This window comes from Callithrix jacchus, chromosome 4, assembly GCF_049354715.1.
Source record: "Callithrix jacchus isolate 240 chromosome 4, calJac240_pri, whole genome shotgun sequence".
Taxonomy (NCBI): Eukaryota; Metazoa; Chordata; class Mammalia; order Primates; family Cebidae; genus Callithrix; species Callithrix jacchus.
The window spans coordinates 85743923-85770421 of record NC_133505.1 but is presented as its reverse complement, the minus strand read 5'-3'; the positions used below and the strand labels follow the sequence as shown (position 1 = coordinate 85770421).

At 34.8% G+C, this 26499-nt stretch overlaps 1 protein-coding gene across 20 annotated transcripts in view; it reads right to left on the bottom strand.

Moving 5' to 3' along the window:
• The window catches only part of BCKDHB (branched chain keto acid dehydrogenase E1 subunit beta), a 274313-nt gene that overhangs the window by 62320 nt on the left and 185494 nt on the right, over nucleotides 1-26499 (bottom strand). For all 20 annotated transcript variants that reach the window (XR_013534839.1, XR_013534841.1, XR_013534838.1 and 17 more), the window contains one exon: nucleotides 23433-23519. Coding sequence is in view for 13 of the 20 variants with exons in the window: in XM_054254960.2 (XP_054110935.1) it covers nucleotides 23433-23519 (87 nt within the window). In the remaining 7 variants the exon portion in view is untranslated. Of the gene's footprint in view, nucleotides 1-23432; nucleotides 23520-26499 lie in introns of those variants that run through there.

The following is a 26499-nucleotide window of genomic DNA, read 5'->3' as shown; positions in this document are numbered from 1 at the left end:
CCTGAGACCTACTGGACTGTATTCCCAGATGGTTTGGTATTCTAAGTTACAGGATGAGATAGGAGGTCAGTACAAGGTACAGGTTATAAAGACCTTGCTGATTACACAGGCTGCAGTAAAGAAGCTGGCTGAGACCCACCAAAAACCAAGATGGCAACAAGAATGACCTCTGTTTGTCCTGACTACTAAACTTTCACCAGCGCCATGACAGTTTGCAAGTGCCATGAGACATCAAAAAGTTACCCTACGTGGTCTAAAAAGGGGAGGCATAAATAATCCACCTCTTCTTTAGCATATAATCAAGAAATAATTATAAAAATGGGCAACTAGCAGCCCTTGAGGCTGCTCTGTCTATGCAGTAGCCATCCTTTTATTCCTTTACTTTCTTAATAACTTGCTTTTTCAATTTATGGACTTGCCTTGAATTCTTTCTTGCAAGATATCCAAAAACCCTCTCTTGGGGTCTGAATTGGGACCCCTTTCTGGTTACAAATTCTTGTGCTGGATTTCAAAAGAGCATATAGTAGTAGGATTGATTTTTGGTGTAGTCTCAGATGCAATCCATTAGATGGTGCTTAAGAGTAATGGCCATTAATTAGATAAATTAATACCCCACTATGAGGCTCGTTTATTCTTCCTCATGTTCCCAGGCATGTTCTGCAGTAGGCGGGTGTGGTGATTCAGTCAGGGTGGTGGCAAAAGTATTAAAGGAAAAATATTAGAGAAAGTTATAGCCTATAGTCTCAAACCTCTTTGGGAAGGCCTACAGGTTTTTTGTTGTTGTTTTTGTTCTTGGCTGAAGGCAGTCTTGTCCCCTTAAATAAATTAGAATAGAAACAAAGGAATGTGGGAAGTTTAACTAACTAACCTGTTTACTCATGTGGTCTGAAAGCTAACCTTTGAGCCGGATGGCCCTCTCAGGGATAGGTCGACCAGGGAGATTACCCTCTAATGTCATTTGCTTTGGGAATAGGAATCTTTCCTTTAATCTTTAACCTCTAGTGGTGTTGACTCAAGCCTATGTCAATTAAACTTTACTGAATAAATCTCAGCAAGTCTCTGGCTAATGAGGGCTGGTGGTTGCAACTATTTACAGCACTCTTCAGGTAGTATGTAAGCAGCCACAGACAGTCAAACTAGCAAAGCATAATATCTGTGTGTCAGTGTACTTTATTCATCCATCACTACGTCAGGGTCTCTAGGACAGACCCCTGCAGGTGATGACCCTGACAGGCAGGGAAGAGACATGACCCCGTCACCACATCTGCTCCTGAACCTTGGGGGGAGTTTCTTTCCAATCACTGGGGCTGCGCCTGTGTTTCTTTTGTTAGGTGTTTCAGGCTCTGGGGTCTCCCTGGTAAGGGGCTGCAGAAGGAAGATATACCTCACTCTCTCTGGATCAACTCTGTGGAAGTAGACATACCCTGCTCCCACCCTAGCCCAGTAACCTGAAGATCTTGTCCCCTCCTCCCTGACTCAAGTGCTGGCCACAGACCTTGGCTCCCTACTCCCAACTGCTGCATGAAGCAGCTCTGAGGACACTGGGACACCCTGTGGCTTGGGCTGAAATTCTAGCTGTACTGGGAGGATCCAGTGTGCTCCTAAGTCACTGGTAAAGTACTCAGGTACAGCAACATACTCAGGCTGTGCTACAGGGACTGTGCTGTGCACCCACTCCTGCAGGCTGGCTAAGTGTGATGCTGGGTGGGGCCAGCAGGCAGGAGGGCTTGCAGAATAGATGTGCCCTAGTTCACAGGGAAGCTGGCTTCACTCTCTCCTGACTTGAAGGTCAGCCAGGGTTCAATATCTTCCTGAAAAGGATAAAGTGCCCTCCCATAGAGCAGCAGCTCTATGGCTGCTCTCTTCTGGAACTGCCCCGTGCACAAAAACTCTTGGGCAGAACTCTGTCTCTGTCTGCTTTCCAGGGAGATGCCCCTGCCAGCTCACAAATCTATGGGAAACATGGAGTTCCCTGAAACTAGGATCTAGGATCCCAGAGGCTGGCAGCGAGAGTGAGCCTTCCCTCGGTTCCTCATTCACCCCTTCTCCACAAGTCATTCATGGCTGGGAACTAGCCCTGGTGCTCAGGTACACAGCATAGGGTTCCCGGCTTCCTCCCTTTTCAGCCTTCATTTCAGCATTTCCTCTTCATGCACTCTGAGCATTTTCTCTCCAAAGATATGCTCAATTATGGTGGTTAATTCTAAAATTTGATCTCTCTCAGTGGGAGCAGCACTTCCTGGCTGCATCTAGTCAGCTATATTAACCGTAAGTCTCCCTTGATCTTTTTGCTACTAATCAGTGCAATTTGATAATTACTTCATCACCTGATATACTTGGCAGTCTCACTATTTCAAAGAAGGGAGAAGTTCAACAATGTACTATGAATAACACGTAAAGTACTCATGGAATCAATTGAAAAATGGCTATTTATAGCTTAAATTTTAGATTCTGCAATGAAATTTTATATGCAACTATATTATCTAAAATGCCTTACCAGAACCATAAAGAGAACAATATAAAGAAACTCCTCTGTCCTCACAAAAAGTAAGGAAATATATGAATAAGTTCTAGAAATACATGAATTGGACATTCAATAATCCCTCAATGAGGGTTTAGCATATCCATGATTTGAGAAAACAGCTCTGTATTTGTTTAGTGGAATTTTAAAATGTGACATCTATTTATATACACAGATATGTTCTGTCTCCTTAAACAAAAGGACACTTACTTAACCATTGGGCTCCCTACCCCTCTACCGGTGCCCCTAGGCTTCCCAATACTATGTGTTACTCATCCAATCCATACATGAACAAAGACCAGGCAATGAAAATCATATGCTAAAGCCCTCAGGGATATGTGAAAAGGCTGGGCATTTTCATAAGTATTTAAGAAAAAAAATACATATATTTATATATATGTATGTGACTAGCTTTTATTATATTACAAGTTAGTTTATAAACCTTAAGATAAAGTATAGTCTGTTTGGAAGATTCTGTCTTAAGCAATCATTTTTGCAGCATTATTTTATGAACAGAAAATTACTCAGGGGAGGGGTATCTACACAGTTGGCAAACACTCATCATTCCAGTTTCTTTAGGAAGTCATGTCCTTATTTTAAATATACATTTTAAGTATATTTTATGTCATATTTATTTGCTTCTAAATCCCTATTTTCTATGAGATCCTGATCTTGCCAAATGGACTTTTCTCCTCAAGGTATTTTTCAAAAACATAGACACCAAGGTTGATTAATAGCATGTCAGTATGCCATTAAACAAAAATTTATGGAATAATTCCTGGCCTTTGACAATATGATTTAATGTAATAAAAATAAACTTTACTGAAATAATAAAATGAAATGCTTAACAATTCTCCCTAGATCCTTAATTCACCATTAAATAAAAGTGTAATTTGCCCCTTTAGCAATTATTTCAAAAAACCAAACTTTTTAAAAATTTTTTTTACATTTTAAAAGTTGTTATTAATAGAAAAGATCATTATTTTACACTTACTCAAGCAGCTAAAAAGTAAAAGGCGTATTAAGTCACATAATATTTTTATCTTCATTTTGTGCACAATACTAACTATTAACACCCAATTTTGGGGGAAAGAAAGCTTTTAAGTTATTTAGGAATCATTGATATTATCAAACTACTGAGGATTATTTAATTTCCAACACAACAAATTGTAAGGCATTAAATGATTTTCAAGTAGTTTGTCACTAAGGATAAATTATGGATGTCAACAAGAAGCATCAGTTACTGGTAAAGAAACCTCAAATTCTTCTTTGACATTGAAAAGAGTTAACCAGTAAGGGAAGGGTCCCTGACAAACTTCTGGCCCATGTTTTGTGCAGATAAGGGAACTTGCACAGGGGCTTGTCTAAACATGCCCTCGGAGGACTAAGTACCCATGTGCACCCTGGGGTAATGGGGTAGAGCCAAGAAGAATTCACACCTTATACAAATAGGGAACCCAGTCCCGTCAGATTTTATATAAAAGCCATTATATTCAAAACTGGAAGAGAACAACCGGGAACCTGCTTTTCAGGACCCCTCTCTGTGCTGAGAATTTTCCTTTTGCTTAATAAATTATATTCCCCTCACTCTCTGGTGTCTGTGTCTGGTTGTGAGATAAGAACCTGGACCTAGCTGAGCTAAAGGAATAAAAATCCTACATCAACAATACATTTAAAAAAAATAATAATCACTGAACCAAGGAATAGCATTTATACTCTTGATCTTTTTTAAAGTTCTTAAACAGAACTTGATTTGATTTCTAAATTTGATTAATAAAAATTGCTATACAGTCCTAATTCCATTATTACTAATCTTTTTTTTTTTTTTTGAGACGGAGTTTCGCTCTTGTTACCCAGGCTGGAGTGCAATGGCGGGATCTCGGCTCACCGCAACCTCCACCTCCTGGGTTCAGGCAATTCTCCTGTCTCAGCCTCCCAAGTAGCTGGGATTACAGGCACGTGCCACCATGCCCAGCTAATTTTTTGTATTTTTAGTAGAGATGGGGTTTCACCATGTTGACCAGGATGGTCTTGATCTCTCGACCTTGTGATTCACCCGTCTCGACCTCCCAAAGTGCTGGGATGACAGGCTTGAGCCACCACACCCGGCCATCTTTTACTTAAATTTTAATTACATAATATGGTGGTTGACATATTCCCATAAAGTAGCATGAAAACTACATAAGTGAACATCCTGGTTTATATCAAAAAACCTTAGTTTATGTCTGTTGTCTCACTATGGAAGACAACGTATATGGTCATCATTATTCCATTACCAGCTTGGGATCTCTCTGACTCTATGCAAGCTTCCTATTTAGGCAAGTAAATAAGAATTTAGGTGCTTGATGGAAAAGAGAACAATGCTTTTAACAGCTGGATCAACAAGAAGTGGGTCTAATTTCTCCACTCCCCACCAGCTCACCTCTCTTAAGCCTTACATGGAAGCTGAAACTGTGGTCACTCACTGTGTATTTCTGAACATTTCTTCTTGAGAGAAATGTATCATAATATAGATGCCAGCTGTACTTGACATACAGATGGCCAAAGGCTGATGTAAACCAATGCAAATGTAATAAAATCATACTTTAAATTCTTGCCTTGCATATATCATAAAAAAATAAATATAGGCAATCATGCTCTACCTCTGTGACACCAAAAAATTAACTTTTACTAATAAAAACCTTCACTAATAACAATGAGCTTTAGATTCTATCTATGAAATACTTATCAATTTAAACATGCTATACTACTAGTTTCATAGTTGAAAGGCAAATAACTTTCAACAAACCAGTACCTGATAAGCCCACTTATCCTCCCCACTAACTCAAAGGAAGCATCCATATGTGTATAATAAGGAATTATATCCTTTCAGAAGACATTATTTGAAGGCTAAGAGTTCCTAAGGAAAATAATTCATTAACTAGTAGGCAGTGAAGCCTCTGGTTCTAAAGGCATCTTTTAAGTTATATAATGTGAAGGTGATGTTAAAGATGATGCAGCTGTAGATTATTGACAATGTATCTTTATCAAAAAAAAACAAAATATTTTGTCCCAATTTTGAATAACAAGGCAAGGAGTAAGAAAAGTCATACAAATGAATGTTTAAGTACTTAGCAAATCTTGTGAAACAACATAATCAACATTTCAAAATAAGACATTTGTTCTAAAGAGAAAAATTAAAATTGAGTTTACTCTAAGAAAAAACTGTTTTTAAATTTTTTTAATTCCCATTTGTTTTTGTCCTTTAGTCTGTATTTGGAGAAGAATATCTTCCTTAATTATGTTTTGTACTGATCCCCCAAATATCCTCTAGTAGCATCAGTAAAGCTAAGGTTAGCTATGAGATCCTTGGATAAAATTAATAGCATAAGCAGAAAATTTGTATATCACACTCCATTTAATTACACCACTTAAAAAAAGTATCCATGAAAAAAAGTTAATTCATATATTGTTTAGGTTGAAAACATAGGGAGAATCAATATCCGTTACTACACACACACAGACACAGACACACAAATACATACACATACACAGTAATCCCTTATACTGATACGAGATCCACTTTAAATATGCTTTTCAAGTGGTATTAAGCAATTTCATAGTATTTTAAATGAGTATCATCTTTGATCAACCACAAGGGAGGAAAAACAGATTTGCCTACATCAAACCTCATTCCTTTACTTTCAGCTAATATTACAGGATACTTCTATTTTAGCCTACTAGGATGAAGTAAGCTTTCAATAAGCATAAACTACCCAAAATAATGCTTAGTTTGCCCATGGTGAGAAAAATATTATAGTTTTGCTACAAAGGTCCACATGTTCACAAGACTGGAATGGAGGGCACTGTCCAGAAAGTTTTTTTTTTTTTTTAAAGGAAGAAAGGGAGAGTAGCAAGAAGGTAGTTAGCAGGGAGAAAATATATTGTGGTTCTCTGAACAGATATAAGGTTATCCAAGTGGCATGCTTATTACCAAGAATATTTATCCATGCTACTGTGGCTCCCATGATTCACTACAGGTATAGGTTAGTAAAGGTCCTATTTTAATAAAGTACATGGGTTTTATTGAAATGGAAACTGCATTTAATTTATTAGGTAAATTGATAACAAAATACATAATTAGGCATTCCATCATATTAGAAGACTATTTTATCAATATTCATGCAGTACTTCATTATTTTAATGTACTTGAACTGTGTTTTGGAACTGCCACAGAAAAGCTGGTTTTAATAAAATTTAGGATCGTGTGATGTTGGAATATTACTCACAAAATACACTCAAGTTGTTCAGCTATGCACACTTAGGTAGAAATCTATGCCCAGAAAAGTTCATGGTTAAAAAATAAAGCATAAATTTTGTGTCAGAGTGCAGAGGCAGGAGATTCTTCAGTAAAGAGCTGAAAAGGCATGATTGAGTTTCAATTTTTTAAATTGCTAATATAAATTAGAGTTAACCATTGCTATTAGAAAAAAGACTAGCAGGACAAGAAGAAAAATGGTGCTAGAACACTTAAAAATACAAGCTATCTCAGAGAAAACATTGTCTGAGTAGATCTGAAAGCACCCAATAACACAAGCATGGTGACTATTTTATACTATTGCTTTTTGAAGCCCAGAATTTAAATCAATCCAGAAAAGAAATGAGTAAGTGTTGCAATTAAGAGAGCAAACTAATCATATCAAAAGAAAGGAAATAATCAGGACTTGTTTTAAGCAATGGCACAACATGGATGATACAAATATGGGTTTTGAAATGTTAGTCACCTTAAGGCATTTTTAAAAACATAAATATTTAGATTACCTTTAAGAAAAATCATAAATTATATCTTTTTCAGCTAATAATTTTAATAAAGACAAATAGACTCTTTGTGCCATCTGAAATATAAACTATCTTAAACAGCAAATGTCATTATCTGATCCTCTAAAGGATTAAAACAGAAAAGTATATCTCTTCAAATGAATCAAGAAGGAAAAATAAAGTCACTTCTTTAATTTAACTTCAAAGAAAATGATCAAACATTCAAGATTTTCCAATCGAATGCAAATTTTCAGACATCTTGAAGACTCACATTAATATTGATAGATTTGAAAAATCAAAACAATTATCAACTAGATGATTTCTGCTTATAACCTTCAACTGCTTGTTTTTTCAGTCCTGATTGTAATTTGTCTTAATTTTCACAAGTGTTTAAAAGTTCCAATCGAGCAGAAAATGCATTCGTAGTAGTTAACCTCTATTTTAATGTCTATTTTAAACTTGGCTATATTTTGGTGAGCTGTGAACTCATTCATGAGTTCATGACTGAGTGAAGTTGAGTTCATTCATGATGGCCCTTATAACAAAACACAAACTAATTTGATCTGTAAGTTTAATTATGCTAAACTGACAAACCAAAATGAGCTATCAACCTCACCAACGTTACTGCCTACAAAGGGCATGACAAAATGAGAAATTTAGTTCTGTCTCCAGGAGGCAGATCAATCCTGTTACTGATTGTGAATACAATGTTGACAAAACAGGGCTCACATTTCTTGGCAAATTTAATATGCACCTTCATTTTTGCCTAAAATGTACAAGGTGACCAAGAAAATCAGCGAGGCTATGGATACATTATTTGCTGTCTTTCATGTATAAAATTTTAAACAACCAGTAGTTAGAAAATTTTGAAGATAATTTTGAAGGCTGTACAATTTAAAATATATGTATTGAAATATAATCATTCATACAAATAAGAAAATAAAATATTTTAAATCCATTATAATTTTTTTTGACAATACAACCATATTTTCAAGGATCACTGCACTGAACAGAAACTACAACTTTTGATGTACTAAAAAAACAACTAAAAGGGACCAAGTCATAGAAATCACTGTAACTTTTTAAATATGTTTTCTTTCAGAGAATCCATTTTACTAATTAATAGTCTAGTCTATGAAACTTCATTGGTAAATATGTAAATATAAATGTCATCCTTAGTAGGGGTGACAAAGAACAGAGAAAACAGTAGAGGAGCTTGGTATGAATGCACCTTTGAATTCAAGGGAGACTACCTCTGACTACAGAAATATTAAGGATTGCATGAAAGAAACTGGGGCACTTATTACTCAGAGAGATGAAATATGATCTTTTCTCTGACTGGCTTAAATCCAGAAAGACTTCAAAAAGAAGGATGGCAATTCATGACAAATTTAATACCAAAAAGAGGGATGGAAAATAGGCATTGATCCCAATGCTAGTATCAATTACATGCTAGTAATGTCATTCTCAGCATCATTAACTGATTAATATGGAAAAACTAAATAATCTGAATACCCTAATACAATGTTGTGTTCACTTCTGTAATAAGAGCAATGAATCAAAATATGCCATCCCTGTAGAAAACAGACACTAACCTGTGCAAAAACCAAATCTTACACGGTGAAGTTTTAAAATCATCCCACATCACAATTCTGAGTAAGTAACTGCCATCACTACGAACGGTAAATCCCAAAACTCAAATGTACACAATTAAGCAATTATATTAAAAGAAAATTATATGAAATCTTTGCAAATCAATTATAAGAAAAATAGGTTTTTTACTGAAAAAACTGGGAATATTTAAAAGAACCAAGCCAAATGAGAGAAACATCTACATATAATAAAGCTTTTAATTATTTAAAACGTGACATATATGTACATAAAAACGAAGAAACAATTAGAAAATGCAAATTAATAAAAATCTTATTTTGCAATTTTCTTTCCCTATGCCTAGATGTATGTACATATAAAGGTTTTTTTTCTTTTCATAAAATTGAGCAAGTAAAGTACCTGTACGTTTGCAAACAGGTGAGTTTTCATTTACTATTTTATTCATACAAATATTACAATGTTATCAACAACTCTTTTAATGATTTTGATAAATCCATAACATTCAAGTGGATAAATCATATTAAAATATATTCCTGTTGTTGTCATTAAAAACGTGTCCAATATTTTCTTATCAAATGAGCAACACTGAGAAGAATATATATTTTTGTGTTAAACTCCTAAGTGAGGATTCCTAGAATTCCTAAGTCAAAGGAAATCTACACTTTGAAGAGTCTTGATACATATTCTCAATCTGATTTCCTGGAAAGATGAATCAATTTCTATCAATACATTCACATTCTGCCTCATCTTGGCACAAAATATAATTCATTTTTAAGCTGTGCCATTCTTACAGGTAACAAACAATATTTCATTTTTAAAATTAGCAATTTATCAATAGTAAGTGGCAGATTTTTCCTGTTTGCTGGCAGTAAATAGTTTTAAAACTAAACTGTTTCTGACCCTGTAAAAAAAGTCCTTATTAATTTCTGTATTGACATTTAAGAAAGCTTAATAGAGTACACATGTTAGTTTTCTGTCATGTGTTCAACATGTTCTCATTTGTCAGTTTTTTAAATTGTGCTTGTTTTTGCCATATAAAAATGTCTATTTATGCAAATATATTAATCTGTGACAGTATGATTGAGCCTGTTGCTTTTTAATTTTTTGATTAAAAATGTTTTACCCATTCCAATATATGTTCCACCTTTTCCTTTTTGGTTTAGTGGTTTTCTTTTCTTTTTCTAAGTTCATTTAATTAAGGAAATGGAAAAAAAGAGGTCAGATTTGAGAGATGTTTAAAACCCAATTGCTAGATGGTTTGGAGGGGAAGGGAGAGAATGAAGACAGGGAGAGGGGTGGAGAGCAGAGGGAGAAGACAAGGAGGCTGGCTGGGAGGACTGCAAATTGAGGAAATGACATTCTATGACAAGTGAATAGCATTAAGAGATCAAACCTAGTTCTAACTACTTCATTCCTCTTCTTTCTATGAAAGTAAAGTTTCTTGAAACAGTAGTCTATATTCACTGCTTCAAGTCTTCACTATTTATTCACTCAGCAGCCCAAAAACTATCTGGCTTCCCAGCTACCCTTCTGTTTCATCAGTCACCAGTGTCTTCAAGTTGCTACATGCAACGTAGGACCATTAGTCTTTAGCTGAGTTAAATTCTGGAAGCACTTAATATTCTTGGCCATATATGCTATTGTCAAACTCTTCCGCACTTGTCTTCTGTAATGGTTCTCTCCAACTCCCTTCCTTCTCTGTAGCCATTCCTTCTCACTCTCCTTCATAAATTCCTTTCTCTTAAATGATGGTATGGCTTCTTCAACCCATGTGGCTTCTTCTTCAGAAACTTTCCCTTCTTAAGATTATCTTCTGCCTATGTGACCCTATCTATATCCATGAATTCATCCATCACTATAAAAGGATGAATCCTTACCGATTTCTTATCCTTAGATTCTCTCCTGAGCTCCAGAAACACATTTTCAGAAACAAATCCAAAATGCACTCATTATCCCTACATTCCCATTTCAAATACAAATCCAAATTGCACTCATTCTCTTACACACACATATAATATATACACACAGCTGCTTAAACCTATTCTCCAATGATATGCTCCATCTCAGTAAAACTGCACCTCTGTTCAAAAATCACCCAACCTAGAAACCAAGTTATGTTTTATTCTTGACTTCTGACTGCCTCTCCATCATCCACTTCAATCCCTGTCCCACTCCTACCTAGTCAGTCAGCAAGTCCTTCTTTGAGATTCTCTCTCCTATTGTCTGAAAAATTCACCTTTCTCTCAAACCTTACTCCCACGTCCTTGGTTTAGAAGACTGTCAAATCTCACCTACTTTAATCACATATGGTAATGAGTCACAAGGACAAGAATACATTCTGAGAAATGCATTAGGCAATTTTGTGGTTGTTTAAACATCAGAGACTATACTTACACAAACCTAGGTGGTATATATATATACACACATATATATTTCACATGGAATACCAAATGTCCCAGAACCAGCACTATATATCAATTATTTCCCATACTTGATCGGCAACGCCCATATCAAGCACCATATATCAACCTCTATTTAGGCTCCACTATGATCTCATAGGACCAACATCTTATATGTTATCTACTGTTGACTAAAACATTGTTTTGCAGTTCATGACTAGCTTTTTGGCAATTCTCCATCACTTCCTCTCTCACTACTCCTCAATGTATCTTCTACACAACTTTCTCAGTTTTTCTTTTAAATCTATCGATATTAATCTACGACTTAGAATTCATCATTTATATTCCTTTGCCTTAAATGATAGTAGTATCTATGACTGTTTTTTTAAATTCTTTTTTTTATTGCATTTTAGGTTTTGGGGTACATGTGAATAACATGCAAGATAGTTGCATAAGTACACACGTGGCAGTGTGGTTTCCTGCCTTCCTCCCCTTCACCTATATCTGGCATTTCTCCCCATGCTATCTCTCCCCAACTCCCCCCACACGCTGTCCTTCCCATGTTCCCCCCAATAGACCCCAGTGTGTAGTGCTCCCCTCCCTGTGTCCATGTGTTCTCACTGTTCATCACCCGCCTATGAGTGAGAACATGCGGTATTTCATTTTCTGTTCTTGTGTCAGTTTGCTGAGAATGATGTTCTCCAGGTTCATCCATGTCCCTACAAAGGACATGAACTCATCGTTTTTAATGGCTGCATAATATTCCATGGTGTATATGTGCCACATTTTCGCAGTCCAGTCTATCATTGATGGGCATTTGGGTTGGTTCCAGGTCTTTGCTATTGTAAACAGTGCTGCAATGAACACTCGTGTCCATGTGTCCTTATAGTAGAACGATTTATATGGGATTGCTGGGTCAAATGGAATTTCTATTTCTAGGTCCTTGAGGAATCGCCACACTGTCTTCCACAATGGGTGAACTAATTTACACTCCCACCAACAGTGTGAAAGTGTTCCTATTTCTCCACATCCTCTCCACCAGCTGTTGTCTCCAGATTTTTAAATGATTGCCATTCTAACTGGTGTGAGATGGTATCTCAATGTAGTTTTGATTTGCATTTCTCTAATGACCAGTGATGATGAGCATTTTTTCATATGTTTGTCGGCCTCACATATGTCTTCTTTCGTAAAATGTCTGTTCATATCCTTTGCCCATTTTTGAATGGGCTTGTTTGTTTTTTTCTTATAAATCTGTTTTAGTTGTTTGTAAATTCTGGATATCAGCCCTTTGTCAGATGGGTAAACTGCAAAAATTTTTTCCCATTCTGTTGGTTGCCGATTCACTCTAGTGACTGTTTCTTTTGCCGTGCAGAAGCTGTGGAGTTTGATTAGGTCCCATTTGTCTATTTTGGCTTTTGTTGCCAATGCTTTTGGTGTTTTATTCATGAAGTCCCTGCCTACTCCCATGTCCTGAATGGTTTTGCCTAGATTTTCTTCTAGGATTTTCCTGGTGTTAGGTCTTATGTTTAAGTATTTAATCCATCTGGAGTTAATTTTAGTGTAAGGTGTCAGGAATGGGTCCAGTTTCTGCTTTCTGCACATGGCTAGCCAGTTTTCCCAACACCATTTATTAAACAGGAAATCCTTTCCCCCATTGCTTGTTTTTGTCAGGTTTATCAAAGATTGTATGGTTGTAGATATGTTGTGTTGCCTCCGATGCTTCTGTTCTGTTTCATTGGTCTATATCTCTGTTTTGGTACCAGTACCATGCTGTTTTGATTACTGTAGCCCTGTAGTATAGTTTGAAGTCCAGTAATGTGATGCCTCCCACTGTGCTCTTTTTACTTAGAATTGACTTGGCTATGTGGGCTCTCTTTTGGTTCCATGTGAAGTTAAAGGTGGTTTTTTCCAGTTCTGTGAAGAAAGTCAATGGTAGCTTGATGGGGATAGCATTGAATCTGTAAACCACTTTGGGCAGTATGGCCATTTTCACGATATTGATTCTTCCCAACCATGAACATGGAATGTTTCTCCATCTGTTTGTCTTCTCTTATTTCGTTGAGCAGTGCTTTGTAGTTCTCTTTGAAGAGCTCCTTTACGTTCCTTGTTAGTTGTATTCCTAGGTATTTTATTCTCTGTGAAGCAATTGTGAATGGCAGTTTGTTCCTGATTTGGCTCTCTTTAAGTCTGTTATTGGTGTATAGGAATGCTTGTGATTTTGGCACATTGATTTTGTATCCTGAGACTTTGCTGAAGTTGCTTATTAGCTTCAGGAATTTTTGGGCTGAGGTGATGGGGTCTTCTAGATATACTATCATGTCATCTGCAAATAGAGACAATTTGGCTTCCTCCTTTCCTATTTGAATACCCTTTATTTCTTTTTCTTGCCTGATTGCTCTGGCTAGAACTTCCAGTACTATATTGAATAGGAGTGGTGAAAGAGGGCATCCTTGTCCAGTGCCCAATTTCAAAGGGAATGCTTCCAGTTTTTGCCCAATCAGTATGATATTGGCTGTTGGTTGGTCGTAAATAGCTTTTATTATTTTGTGATACTTTCTATCAATACAGAGTTTATTGAGGGATTTTAGCATAAAGTGCTGTTGAATTTGATCAAAGGCCTTCTCTGTGTCAATTGAGATAATCATGTGGTTTTTGTTTTTGGTTCTCTTTATAGGGTGAATTATGTTTATAGACTTGCATTTGTTGAACCAGCCTTGTATTCCCGGATGAATCCTACTTGATCATGGTGAATAAGCTTTTTGATTTCCTGTTGCAATCGGCTTGCCAATATTTTATTGAAGATTTTTGCATCTATGTTCATCATGGATATTGGCCTGAAGTTTTCTTTTCTTGTTGAGTCTCTTCTGGGTTTCGGTATCAGGATGATGTTGGTCTCATAAAATGATTTGGGAATGATTCTCTCTTTTTGGATTATTTGGAATAGTTTCAGAAAGAATGATAACAGTTCCTCTTTATGTGTCTGGTAGAATTCAGCTGTGAACCCATCTGGACCTGGGCTTTTTTTGTGTGGTAGGCTCTTAATTGCTGCCTCAACTTCAGATCTTATTATTGGTCTATTCATAGTTTCAGCTTCCTCCTGGTTTAGGCTTGGGAGGACACAGGAGTCCAGGAATTTATCCATTTCTTCCAGGTTTACTAGTTTATGTGCATAGAGTTGTTTGTAATATTCTCTGATGATGGTTTGAATTTCTGTGGAATCTGTGGTGATTTCCCCTTTATCGTTTTTTATTGCATCTATTTGGTTGTTCTCTTTTCTTCTTTATCAATCTGGCTAGTGGTCTATTTTGTTGATCTTTTCAAAAAACCAGCTCTTGGATTTATTGATTTTTTGAAGGGTTTTTCGTGTCTCTATCTCCTTCAGTTCAGCTCTGATCTTAGTTATTTCTTGTCTTCTGCTAGGTTTTGAGTTTTTTTGATCTTGCTCCTCTAGCTCTTTCAATTTTGATGATAGGGTGTCAATTTTGGATCTCTCTACTCTTCTCATATGGGCACTTATTGCTATATATTTTCCTCTAGAGACTGCTTTAAATGTGTCCCAGAGATTCTGGTATGTTGTGTCTTCGTTCTCGTTGGTTTCGAAGAACTTCTTTATTTCTGCCTTCATTTCACTGTTTATCCAGTCAACATTCGAGAGCCAGTTGTTCAGTTTCCATGAAGCTGTGCGGTTCTGAGTTTGTTTCTGAATTCTGAGTTCTAACTTGACTGCATTATGTCTGAGAGACTGTTTTGATTTCAGTTGTTTTGCATTTGCTGAGGAGTGATTTACTTCCAATTATGTGGTCAATTTTAGAGTAGGCGTGATGTTGTGCTGAGAAGAATATATATTCTGTGGATTTGGGGTGGAGAGTTCTGTAAATGTCTATCAGGTTTGCTTGTTCCAGGTCTGAGTTCAAGTCCTGGATATCCTTGTTGATTTTCAGTCTGGTTGATCTGTCTAATATTGACAGTGGAGTGTTAAAGTCTCCCACTGTTATTGTGTGGGAGTCTAAGTCTCTTTGTAAGTCATTAAGAACTTGCCTTATATATCTGGGTGCTCCTGTATTGGTTCCATATATATTTAGGATCGTTAGCTCTTCTTGTTGTATTGATCCTTTTACCATTATGTAATGGCCTTCTTAGTCTCTTTTGATCTTTGTTGCTTTAAAGTCTATTTTATCAGAGACGAGAATTGCAACTCCTGCCTTTTTTGGCTCTCCATTTGCTTGGTAAATCTTCCTCCATCCCTTTATTTTGAGCCTTTGTGTATCCTTGCATGTGAGATGGGTTTCCTGGATACAGCACACTGATGGGTTTTGGCTTTTTATCCAATTTGTGAGTCTGTGTCTTATGATTGGTTCATTTAGCCCATTTACATTTAGGGTTAATATTGTTATGTGTGAATTTGATACTGCCATTTTGATGCTAGCTGGCTGTTTTGCCCGTTCGTTGATGCAGATTCTTCGTTTTGTTGATGCTCTTTAACATTTTGTATGTTTTTGGAGTGGCTGGTACTGCCTCTTTCAGGACCTCTTGTCAAGCGGCCTGGTGGTGACAAAATCTCTGAGTACTTGCTTGTTCACAAAGGATTTTATTTTTCCTTCACTTCTGAAGCTTAGTTTGGCTGGATATGAAATTCTGGCTTGAAAGTTCTTTTCTTTAAGGATGTTGAATATTGGCCCCCACTCTCTTCTGGCTTGTAGGGTTTCTGCCAAGAGATCTGCTGTGAGTCTGATGGGCTTCCCTTTGTGGGTGACCTGACCTTTCTCTCTGGCTGCCCTTAGCATTTTCTCCTTCATTTCAACCCTGGTGACTCTGACGATTATGTGCCTTTGGGTTGCTCTTCTTGAGGAGTATCTTTGCAGTGTTCTCTGCATTTCCTGGACTTGAATATTGGCCTGCTTTGCTAGGTTGGGGAAGTTTTCCTGAATAATATCCTGAAGACTATTTTCCAGCTTGGATTCATTCTCTTCGTCACATTCAGGTACACCTATGAAACGTAGATGAGGTCTCTTCACATAGTCCCACATTTCTTGGAGACTTTGTTCATTTCTCTTTGTGTTTTTTTCTCTAATCTTGCCTTCTGACTGTTATTTTTTAAGATCCTACTACTTCCTATTTTCCAAGAACTCCATAAAGTGTATTTTATATACATTGTCTGCGAGAACTGGAAGTTACATCTATGCAAGGTAGTTTTTCTCTTTCATATCTATTTCCTCTACACAAAAACTAATTCCTTAATATTTAAGATTCTTTAGAATCTAATTCATATCTACTTGTCAACCCTTACCTTACACTACAGCTTTACATGCTAGTCTTCAACCATACAAAACCACTTTAATAGCAAATCCTTTGCCTGATTCCTGACTCATATAGTTCATTCTACCCAAAACACCTATCCACCTTCACTCTCATGTTCATACATATCCTTCATGAGTTAACTTAGCTGCCACAACTGGGTTAGATGAGCAAATATTTTATAATCCTATAGTTCTCTGAATATTGCATTCTAGCATGTAGTATAATTACCAGTTTATCATCTACTTCTTCTGATAAACTCTAAGTATCTCTAAAACAAGGACACAAATTCTTGGATGAAACAGCCATATTAAGGCTATCCCCAGAATACTTAATAAAGGATGTTTACATGAAATAATTATCATTCAGGAAATAGCCAGTAGGCCAGTAGGTCAGTGTGATCAGCATACTGGAGTCAAAAAGGGATGTGAGAAACAACACTGGGACATTGGTTTCGGTAGATCAGATCTTGAATGCTGACATAAAGATATTTTTGCAATACCTGAAGAAGAGCCGTTGGATGTTTTCAAACAAGCAATGGATAAAATTTGAAGTGTGTTTTAAGAAAATAATGAATAGTAATGAGATGAGAGGTGAGCAGCTGGAGACAAAAGTAAGAAGACAATCTATGCTCGGTGCAGTGGCTCATGGCTGTAACCCCAGCACTTTGGAAGAGGCAGGAGGATCACTTGAGGTCAGGAGTTCAAGACCAGCCTGAATGAGATAATAAAACCCTCATCTCTACTAAAAATAGAAAACATTAGCAGGCCATGGTGGTGAGTACCTGCAATCCCAGCTACTTGGGAGGCTGAGGCAGGAGAATCACTTCAACCTGGGAGGCAGAGGTTGCAGTGAGCTGAGATTGCACAACTGCACTCCAGCCTATGTGGCAGAGCCAGAGCAAGACTTTCTCTCAAAAAAAAGTCTGGGCACAGTGGCTCACACCTGTAAAACCAGCACTTTGGGATGCTGAGGTGGGTGAATCACCTGAGGTCGGGAGTTCAAGACCAGCCTGATCAACGTGGAGAAACCCCATCTCTACTAAAAATACAAACATTAGCTGGGTGTGGTGGCACATGCCTGTAATCTCAGCTACTCAGGAGGCTGAGACAGGAGAATTGCTTGAACCTGGGAGGCAGAGGTTGCAGTGAGCCGAGATCTTGCCATTGCACTCTAACCTAGGCAACAAGGGCGAAACCACACCTCAAAAAAAAATGTTTAAAAGTTCCAGAAAAAGTTGAAGAGAAATGAGTTCATTTTTAGATAAGCTGATTTCCATAAACTTAGCAAATGGCCATGTGCATACACCTACCTTTTCTCATTGTTTCACATTCAATTTTTTTCAGATAAATCATTTTATTACACAATATTTAATCTCTACAAAAATTAGCATAAAGTTGGAATTTTGAATCTAAAGCTCAACAGTAGGTCAAATCTTGAAAGTTTAAAGTTTGAAGGTTTCCCGAATAACGATGCAAATGGTTGAGACTTCCCAGGAAAGAATGGGGAATTGGCTGATGGTGAAAAGTTGCCTGTATTTACAAGCAAACGATACGATGACATGGAAGGAGACCAGGTGTGGTTAAGACAAGAAGGAGAACCAACAGAGTGTAACATGGATTTAACTACAAACAGTGATGAAGCAGCCCAATCCACAAGATATCCAGAGTGACTTAGACTTTGGTTCCTATCTGTGGTCACAGAAGCTGTTTATAGAATACTAAATAGGCTTCAGGGAGAAACGGCATTTTAAAAATGCCATCCTCTATCCAAATACTCCACATTAAACTGCTTTTCTGATGCTATGACTCCATCTTTTAGTATAGAAGAATACTTCTTCTGATTGTTTTATCTCTTGCTATTAGGAAAGGTTTTATATCACTGGTAAATTTTTGTTCACTGAGATTATAAAATTGCAGTAAGCTACTCATCAAATTACTAACCTGATAGTTTTTTCTGGTGACAATTTATCAGTATGGCAACTTGAATTAAACATGTTTTCCAGAATGGTAAACATTCAAGACCATATAGGACCTTTTCCCCTATTTAGAAATTTAGTAGTAATAAGTTTGTAAGAAAAAATTCTTCTCCACAAACCATTCTAACATGAAACATTGAGAAAAGCAAAAATTCCTTTAACTTGAAAGTTTAAAAAGCTTTTCTTTTACATAATGATTTCTGTAGGCCCTACAAAGATCCTTTGAAACTATTAGAATCTGATCATCTTAAAAAAATATATGTTGGTATCCACAATTTCTGAGTTTTATTCTAAGGAAAGAGACCGCACAGAAAGGATGTAACAATGGTATGGAAACTTAGCATCCTCTCCAATTGGACTCTTTATTGCAGACTTATTGCTTCCATGTGTGTATTTTTTTTTTCTTCTTAAAAAATCTTTAACTCAACCACATCCCTAAAATTTTTGGCACTCTTTTTAAGCACTGAATCCAAAGTAGGAGAAAAAAACAATAACTTTTAAAAGAAATTATAACACAACTCTATCAGACTCAGGATCTGTTTTTTCATTATGGAGGTGTGTTGGAAATTAATAATAAAGGCTGATTTACAATCCTTAAAAAAATTTACTCTATTTAAGCAGCCAAAATACCATAAATTATCTGGTCTTAATATTTAAATAAATAATAGCTATGTTGACTATTACATTCTAGAACATATAAATTAATTTGGGGGATATTAAAATAGATGAGGTTAACACTTTTGCACCCGAAAGGCATTTTTTTTGGAAAATATGTGGTTACACGAAGCTGAGGAATATAAGCATCAAATAAAATTAATTCATATAATTTTCTGAAACAATAAAACCTTTGCTCAAAATACATAATAAAAAGAACAATGAATTCTTTAAACTCTATAGTCATGGCACTTTTCCACAAATTAGAGTGCATAATTCATGACTCCCTAAAAGAAGCATTTTAAGTTAGAGTATGTGTCAAGTAAAAGAGAAGAATGAAAAGTTCCCATACCCTGAAGTGAGAACAGATGGGAATCAGATAAGAAGAAAGAGGGTAGCTTTAGATGACTGACCAAGAAATATTCCCCAGAGCAGGGCCAAATATACCAGAACTCAGCTTGTTCTGCCTTCCAGTTAATTTCCAAATTAAATCCAAGAGAAATGCAAAGCACCTCGTAGATTAAATGCACTGTTTTTAATTTTTGCAATCATTTATTTCTCTCTGTACATATAAATTATATAAAGAAGCCTTAAATAAGTTTAAAAATTATGTCTAATCAATATAAAGTCATCTTCTAATCACTTTTGCGAGTTTAGCACTATTCCAAACTAAAACGGTTAACAATAAATTTCTGTAAAATTGTAAAATAGGTTTACCAAAAAAAACTAGCAGGCATGAAACAAATCTAAGATGTGGGCACTGAATTCCTTGTACAAATAAAGAGCCATCTGCCATAAACGAGAGTTTTGTAAATAAATGATGACTCCATCTTATATTCATTCTTTTCATATTTGATCTGTACACTAAAATAGCTTTAAATAGTAATGCCAATACTACTTCTTATAAACAAAAGTCCCTTATTTGATATTTAATTTTATATAGCATAATATAATTTTTCCATCTAAAAATACAAAGTATAAACTTAAAAGAATACGCTCTACAGTGCTGTATTCTCTTCAATATTTTTAATATAGGTAATAATTTAAAACTTGAATGAAACAGAATAGTTCATATTTTCAGGTGTTTTCAAATTTTAATGTATTTTAAAACAATAATTTTACTATTAATAATAATTCTATTAAAATATTTTAAAAGCAATTTTGTAGGATATACTATGAGCTTTTAAAAAGCTACCAGATATCTTCTATCAAAAATCAGTTCTGGAGCAAACGGTTTTTTTTTTTGGTTTTTTTTTTCATTTGCTTTAACATAAAACTTGCATTTGTTGAAACAATAACTTCACATTTTAATCACAAGTACTCAGATTTAAACATCATTCTTATCCACGATTTAAAACATCTTTTCCAAGACAACAATGATAAGTTGTCTGTGTACATTTTCTCTGCCATCGCAGAAAGTTGGCTTTCAGTATCTTAACCCTTTTCTGTCTTTTTTAAACCTGACAAATTATACCCCAAAAAAGAAATAGAGAAATATGAATCATCCTAAGTGGTGAAAGCAAATTGTACCTCAAGCGTAGGTGATTTCAGTTTAAACAACCCAAGGCACTGGTAATTTGTTACAGGTTTCACTTATAATAGGAACAAGGCTTTCCATAGAGAGGATGCTCAATACAGTATAATGCGTAGTTAAATATGTGCATGAAAGAATTACTGAAAATTACATTTTATTACTCAGATTACTCAAAATTATATGCAAAAATTACCAAAGAAAAAGAAAAAAAATTTTCAAGTGTCTAGCTTTCTTTTTTTCTAATCGTCCTTATCAGTAAATAAAAGCCATAAGAGGCAAACATTTAGGGATATCATGCTCATTAAATTTTATGAAAGTTTATTTTCTATACTTTATGCCAATAAAAAATCTGAATTAAGCAAACATGCTGTGTATATTTAAATTATCATATTAATAAATTCAAATTGTCCAAAATATTAAATATAATTCCTCCACCAAATATTGCACTATTGTCTTAAGTCATTTTGTAGTTAGCTGGTTGAATAATTTTACCAAGAAGAACAGAACATTTTATAGTGGATTCAAAACTGCTATTATCTTTCTAAATGGAAGGCAGGGGATTTTGAATAAAGAGTGCATATGTACACACTTAACATTTATTCAAGACTCCTGTCTAGTTCCAGATATTTAACTGTCTTTATATAATGGGTAAGTCACAAACACTCGGGATGACACTCATCTGTAAAGACAATACAGTTGGTTTATATTAACATATCTCAAACTATAGGCTATGGATACCCGATGATCTATGAACAGATCCTTGGGATGTCTGACATTGTTACAAGGTGGTATGTTTTGGTGTCTTCATATTATTATGTAAATATGATTATATCCTGATAATCTCATTGACAATTTTTACAACTGATTATTATCACATAATTTGAGGATCTGAATTTGATATTATGTTTATGATATTTTATGTTAGTTACAGTGACTATGTTTACTTCTTAATATAGTGTTTCTCAAAATGGGATTCACTAATGTATTTTTGGTGCCTGAGAGACATTTTTATATTAACACGAGACCAGAGATTATTAAGACCAAGAGATACTAGATTGGATCGTCTTTCTAATTCCATTCTAAAAAATGTGTTCTATTGCAGTCTATCGATACCTTACAGCAATCAAATTTTAAAAGCACACTTAGAGAAAGCAAACTTCACAAGAGGAGTTACAGTATCTAATTCCAACTATGTTCTACTTTTTTTCTTTTTATAATTATATGCAAATGAAACTTTTACGATATCAATAAGCAGTGAGCAAAACATAACAAGCTGTCAAAGTTTTAATTAGCAACAACCACTATCCTTTCAAGTGGTTTAGTAGACTACATATTAACTATAAGTCAGAAAATCTAGTTTCTTTTTCCAGTTTTGCCCCTGGCTTGAAATAACTGCCCTAATCTTTGTATTATGCTACTCAATGTATAAAACACACAATAAATACTAGGTACTCAGGTTATATAATAATAATCAGTATGTTTTAAATTTTAATTGATATAGTATCTAGGAAACAGCAAATCAACAAAACTCAAATATTTGCTTATTATCAGTGATTATATATAAAATATAAAAATAAATTTTGTTTTTGACTATAATTAGGGATTACTTTAATCTAGTTTTTAAAACATTTATGTTTAAATTGGCTTCATCTAATTTACAAATATTTGTAATTTTGCAATTAGCACTTAAGGTATTTCATTGGTAAAAATCATTGTTTGCTGGTTAAACATCTAAAAATAAAAACTTACCATTATCCATATATCATAATTCTGTAACAATATAGTAAGCCATATATTCTTAAAGGAATTCTCTATTCATGTATCTTAATAATGAAAGCATACTCACACCAGTAAAGAGAAGTAGTGTTTGCAAACCGCAAGGATATTCTGAATTTAAAATACATGCACCTTCCATTTAAAAATATGGCTACTTAATTTTCAATTTAAAAATGAGGAAGAATGAAACTACCTTAAATTATCTTATGTGTGTCTATGATATAAATTTGAATACAGGTTTTAGGTAAAACTCTCCAGAAAGAAGAGTATAAAATTTTTTCTTGATACGTGGCATCTTGAGCATTTTTTTTAAAAAGATAAGTTTTTAAACAATTTCTAAAGCATTTCCAATACTATAGCATAATTTGAATAATTAACATAATAGTTTTTAAATTACTTATTATATTTAAATTATTGAATTTTGAGAGATTCATTTTTAGAATGTGATAGCTGTGAAAATCTAAGATCAATTTCACAATCAAACAATTCCATAACAACCTTAAGTCATATAAACAGGGAATGGTAACAGATTCAAATAACAACATTTTTCTTTTCCTGTTAACCTAGCAAACATAAGCAAAGTTAATTTAGTAGACTCATTCCAAACTTTCCTCTTCCCATAAAAATTTTTCACCCTTTATTATTTTAAGATATATTTCCTAGAAGATTAATTAGACCATTAATGAACAGTAAAGTATGGTCAGAATAAAAAATGAAAAAAAATTTACTTATCATAATATATGAAAGCATGTACTACATTTCCATAAAACGCATGCTTTCATATACTGTGACAAGTAATTTATTTTCTTCTGGAATTGGCATGTGCAATTGTAGAAGCATTGAAATCAGTTCCAAGAATTACCCTACCTGAATTGTAGAGCTGATCTCCGATGCAAAGCCACCTGTCAGGGGAGCCTCATGACTGATTAGCAGTCGCCCTGTTTTGATCACAGACTGAAAGAGCAAAGGAAAACTTGATGTTAAAAAGAGTATCTATTTTATGAATATCTACATAAAGAATATACCTTTATGTATATAATGGTGGTTTTAATTCAGTAATAAAAATTGTATCAATTCAATAAATAGCGTAAAAATCAGTAATTCAATTGTATGCCAGTAAGTTACAATTCCCTTTTGACAGGTCAGTCTTCTGATTTTTGTACTGCAAAATTTTTTCAATATAATTTATAATCCCAGTAGAAAAGAAAAATGAGATTTGTAATTCTACATATGCAATTAAAAATGCATACCCTTTATTATAAGACACATTTGTGTTATAAACTGAAATACCGCATTTCATATTTCAATGTCAATATTTTTCTTCATGTAACAGAGTGAAAGTGCTTTTTATTTATTTTGGGCATGTTTGGATATAAATAACAATAGCCTTAATAAATACCGTTTTATGGAAAAGGAAAACACAAAAATAGTACGTGAAAGCAAAGAAAAAATTCAGCAGTAAGAAATCCTTGCAAAAGTAAAATTGTTACAACCCCGTTTGTTAATGTGCTCTAAAATCTGTTAATGTGCTCTAAAACCCCACTCCATTTTAAGGGGAAAAATGTCATAAACAATGAGCATGTATTCTCAACATTTGTTAAATGTGATTTTCCACACTGTGCTTGCTATACTCTGTACAATATTAAATAAAAAAGTTTAGCAATGATATCATGGCAGGATGCCAGCTGTGTTGGCATTGAAAAACTATTAAAATCAATGGGTTATTGTTTCAAATATGCTGAAAAATTACCACAGTACCAAAGAGAAATAGCAGTTTTGTCTTTAGGTTTTCTTACAATTTGATATCACCTTTATTAAAATCTGTTACTATTTCATAAATACAAAATGAAATCTTTCAAGCAAAGATATGTATTGAAATAAAAGATTTCATTCATTCTAGGTAATTATAGTTCAGAATTTTTAAAGTATGCAGAAGTTTCAACCAGCATATGTTAAATCCCAAGATATGGCCAGTAGCCATGACAAAAATAAGTTACCGTATCTACTAAGTAAAAACTGGCTGAAGAACGTAAAATTTTATGAACACCTTAATGAATACCACTCCACCACAAGTGAAATGCTAACCTTAGAATACTTGTATTGGGCTTTCTATGACTGTGATTAATTATGCCATTTGTAAGAGTCACAAATTAAATTTCAATGTACCTGTACAGAAATATAAAAAAACAAAAGTATTCCACAAACCCAAAACAACAAATGTAGTTTCAAAGCGTCTCTAAAAGATGTCTTGACTTTAAGAATAAACAATGAAAAAAAGGATGACAGCCAAAATCCATATAAGCTATCTAGTGCATTTTAAATTTCTAGCAGATAGAAACTTCTATAAAAATGTTGTTACCCTAAAACCCTACACAACCAAATTGGTCCTTTTTGTCTGAGCTCAGGCCTATCCAAAATCAAATGGCAACCTTTAGAATAATCCCTGAAAGCCAACAAGCAATCAGGGCAGGTGGACTATGTATCCTATAGCCTAGACAGACGGCCACAGAGTGCAGTGGTGAAATCAAGCACAGATGACCAAGGACAAAAGCTTCCAACCTTTGAGGCTGATGCAGCATGATTTGTAAGCAGATGAAATCTGGAGCCCTTTTGAGTGTCCTTCAGCAGAGGAATGACTAAATAGACCAATATGCATCAACACAATAGAGTATTATGCAGCCATGAAAAAGAATGAGGACATGTAAAAACACCCATGACAAATTAATTGGTAAATGAGCAAGTTGCAGGAGAATATAATCTTATATTTTTGTGAAAACAACCACCACAACAGTCAGCACACCAAGAAACATATCTTTTCAACATGTACATTGAGCCAACACATATAAACAGTCCAGAAACTTTCATACTGAAATATCAAAAACTGTTTATCCTGAGGACTCCTAGTGAAGGAAGTATAGGAAAGAGACTTTTACTTTTTGCTTTATGTGTGTTTAGATCATTGAAAGTACTCTAGTGTCTAAAATAAATAAAAATAAAGGGAAAGCCCTTGAATTAGTGACAAGGATTTAAAACTACATGTTATTTTGTACTTATAATCTTCTCAAAAAATGGAATAACGTTTTTGTGATATCTTAGGACTAGCCTCAGAAACAAGGGAATCCTGAGATCCCAAACTCCAGAAGCAAATAGGCACACTAACAACACAGGGAGCCAGTTTTCCCATCCCATTCTGTGTGATCTGCTTCAGGTCAGGACCATATCCAGGTCATCACTTGGTCCTCAAAGCTGTTAGATACTCAATAAAATAAGCAATAAACTACTGGCATCGGACAAGTTCAAGTTCTGCAACGTCTGTATGTGCATTACAAAAATCGCATGTTCTCAGATGAGGAGTTACACTGACAGATATGAAAATAATTGCAGAAATTTCAAAAACACCAAGAACTACAGGAAAAAATACTTTTTTTATCATAAAAGTATGATACTACAGGTAATCATACTTTTAGTTTGTGGAAATTGCCATTAATCTACAAAGAAGTGGAACAAAAATAGTGCTGCAAGAAGACAGGAGTCAGAAGTAACAATCACAATTATAAACAATGATTGTCACAAAGATTGCTATGTGGTAGGCTCTGAGCTGAGTATTTTACATTCAGTTACTTCACTTAATTTGGAAAGCACTTATTGTTCATTTTTCCTTCTTAAAAATCATTGCTAATATCTAAAAGTATTAAAATATATTAAGTTATGCCAAAATTCTGAAAATGCAAAAATTCAGAGTACTGATATTTTCAGTCACACTCAATTAGCATATATTAAACTGTCTGACAACAGTTCAATCATTTTGTGAGGCATAGTAGAAATTTAACTTGTTACATATATGTTTTTTATCATTCACAATTTTAATTTACTAAAATTCCTGAAGATTGCTTTTCTCTACTACTTTAGAAATTATTAACACTGTTAGGATTGT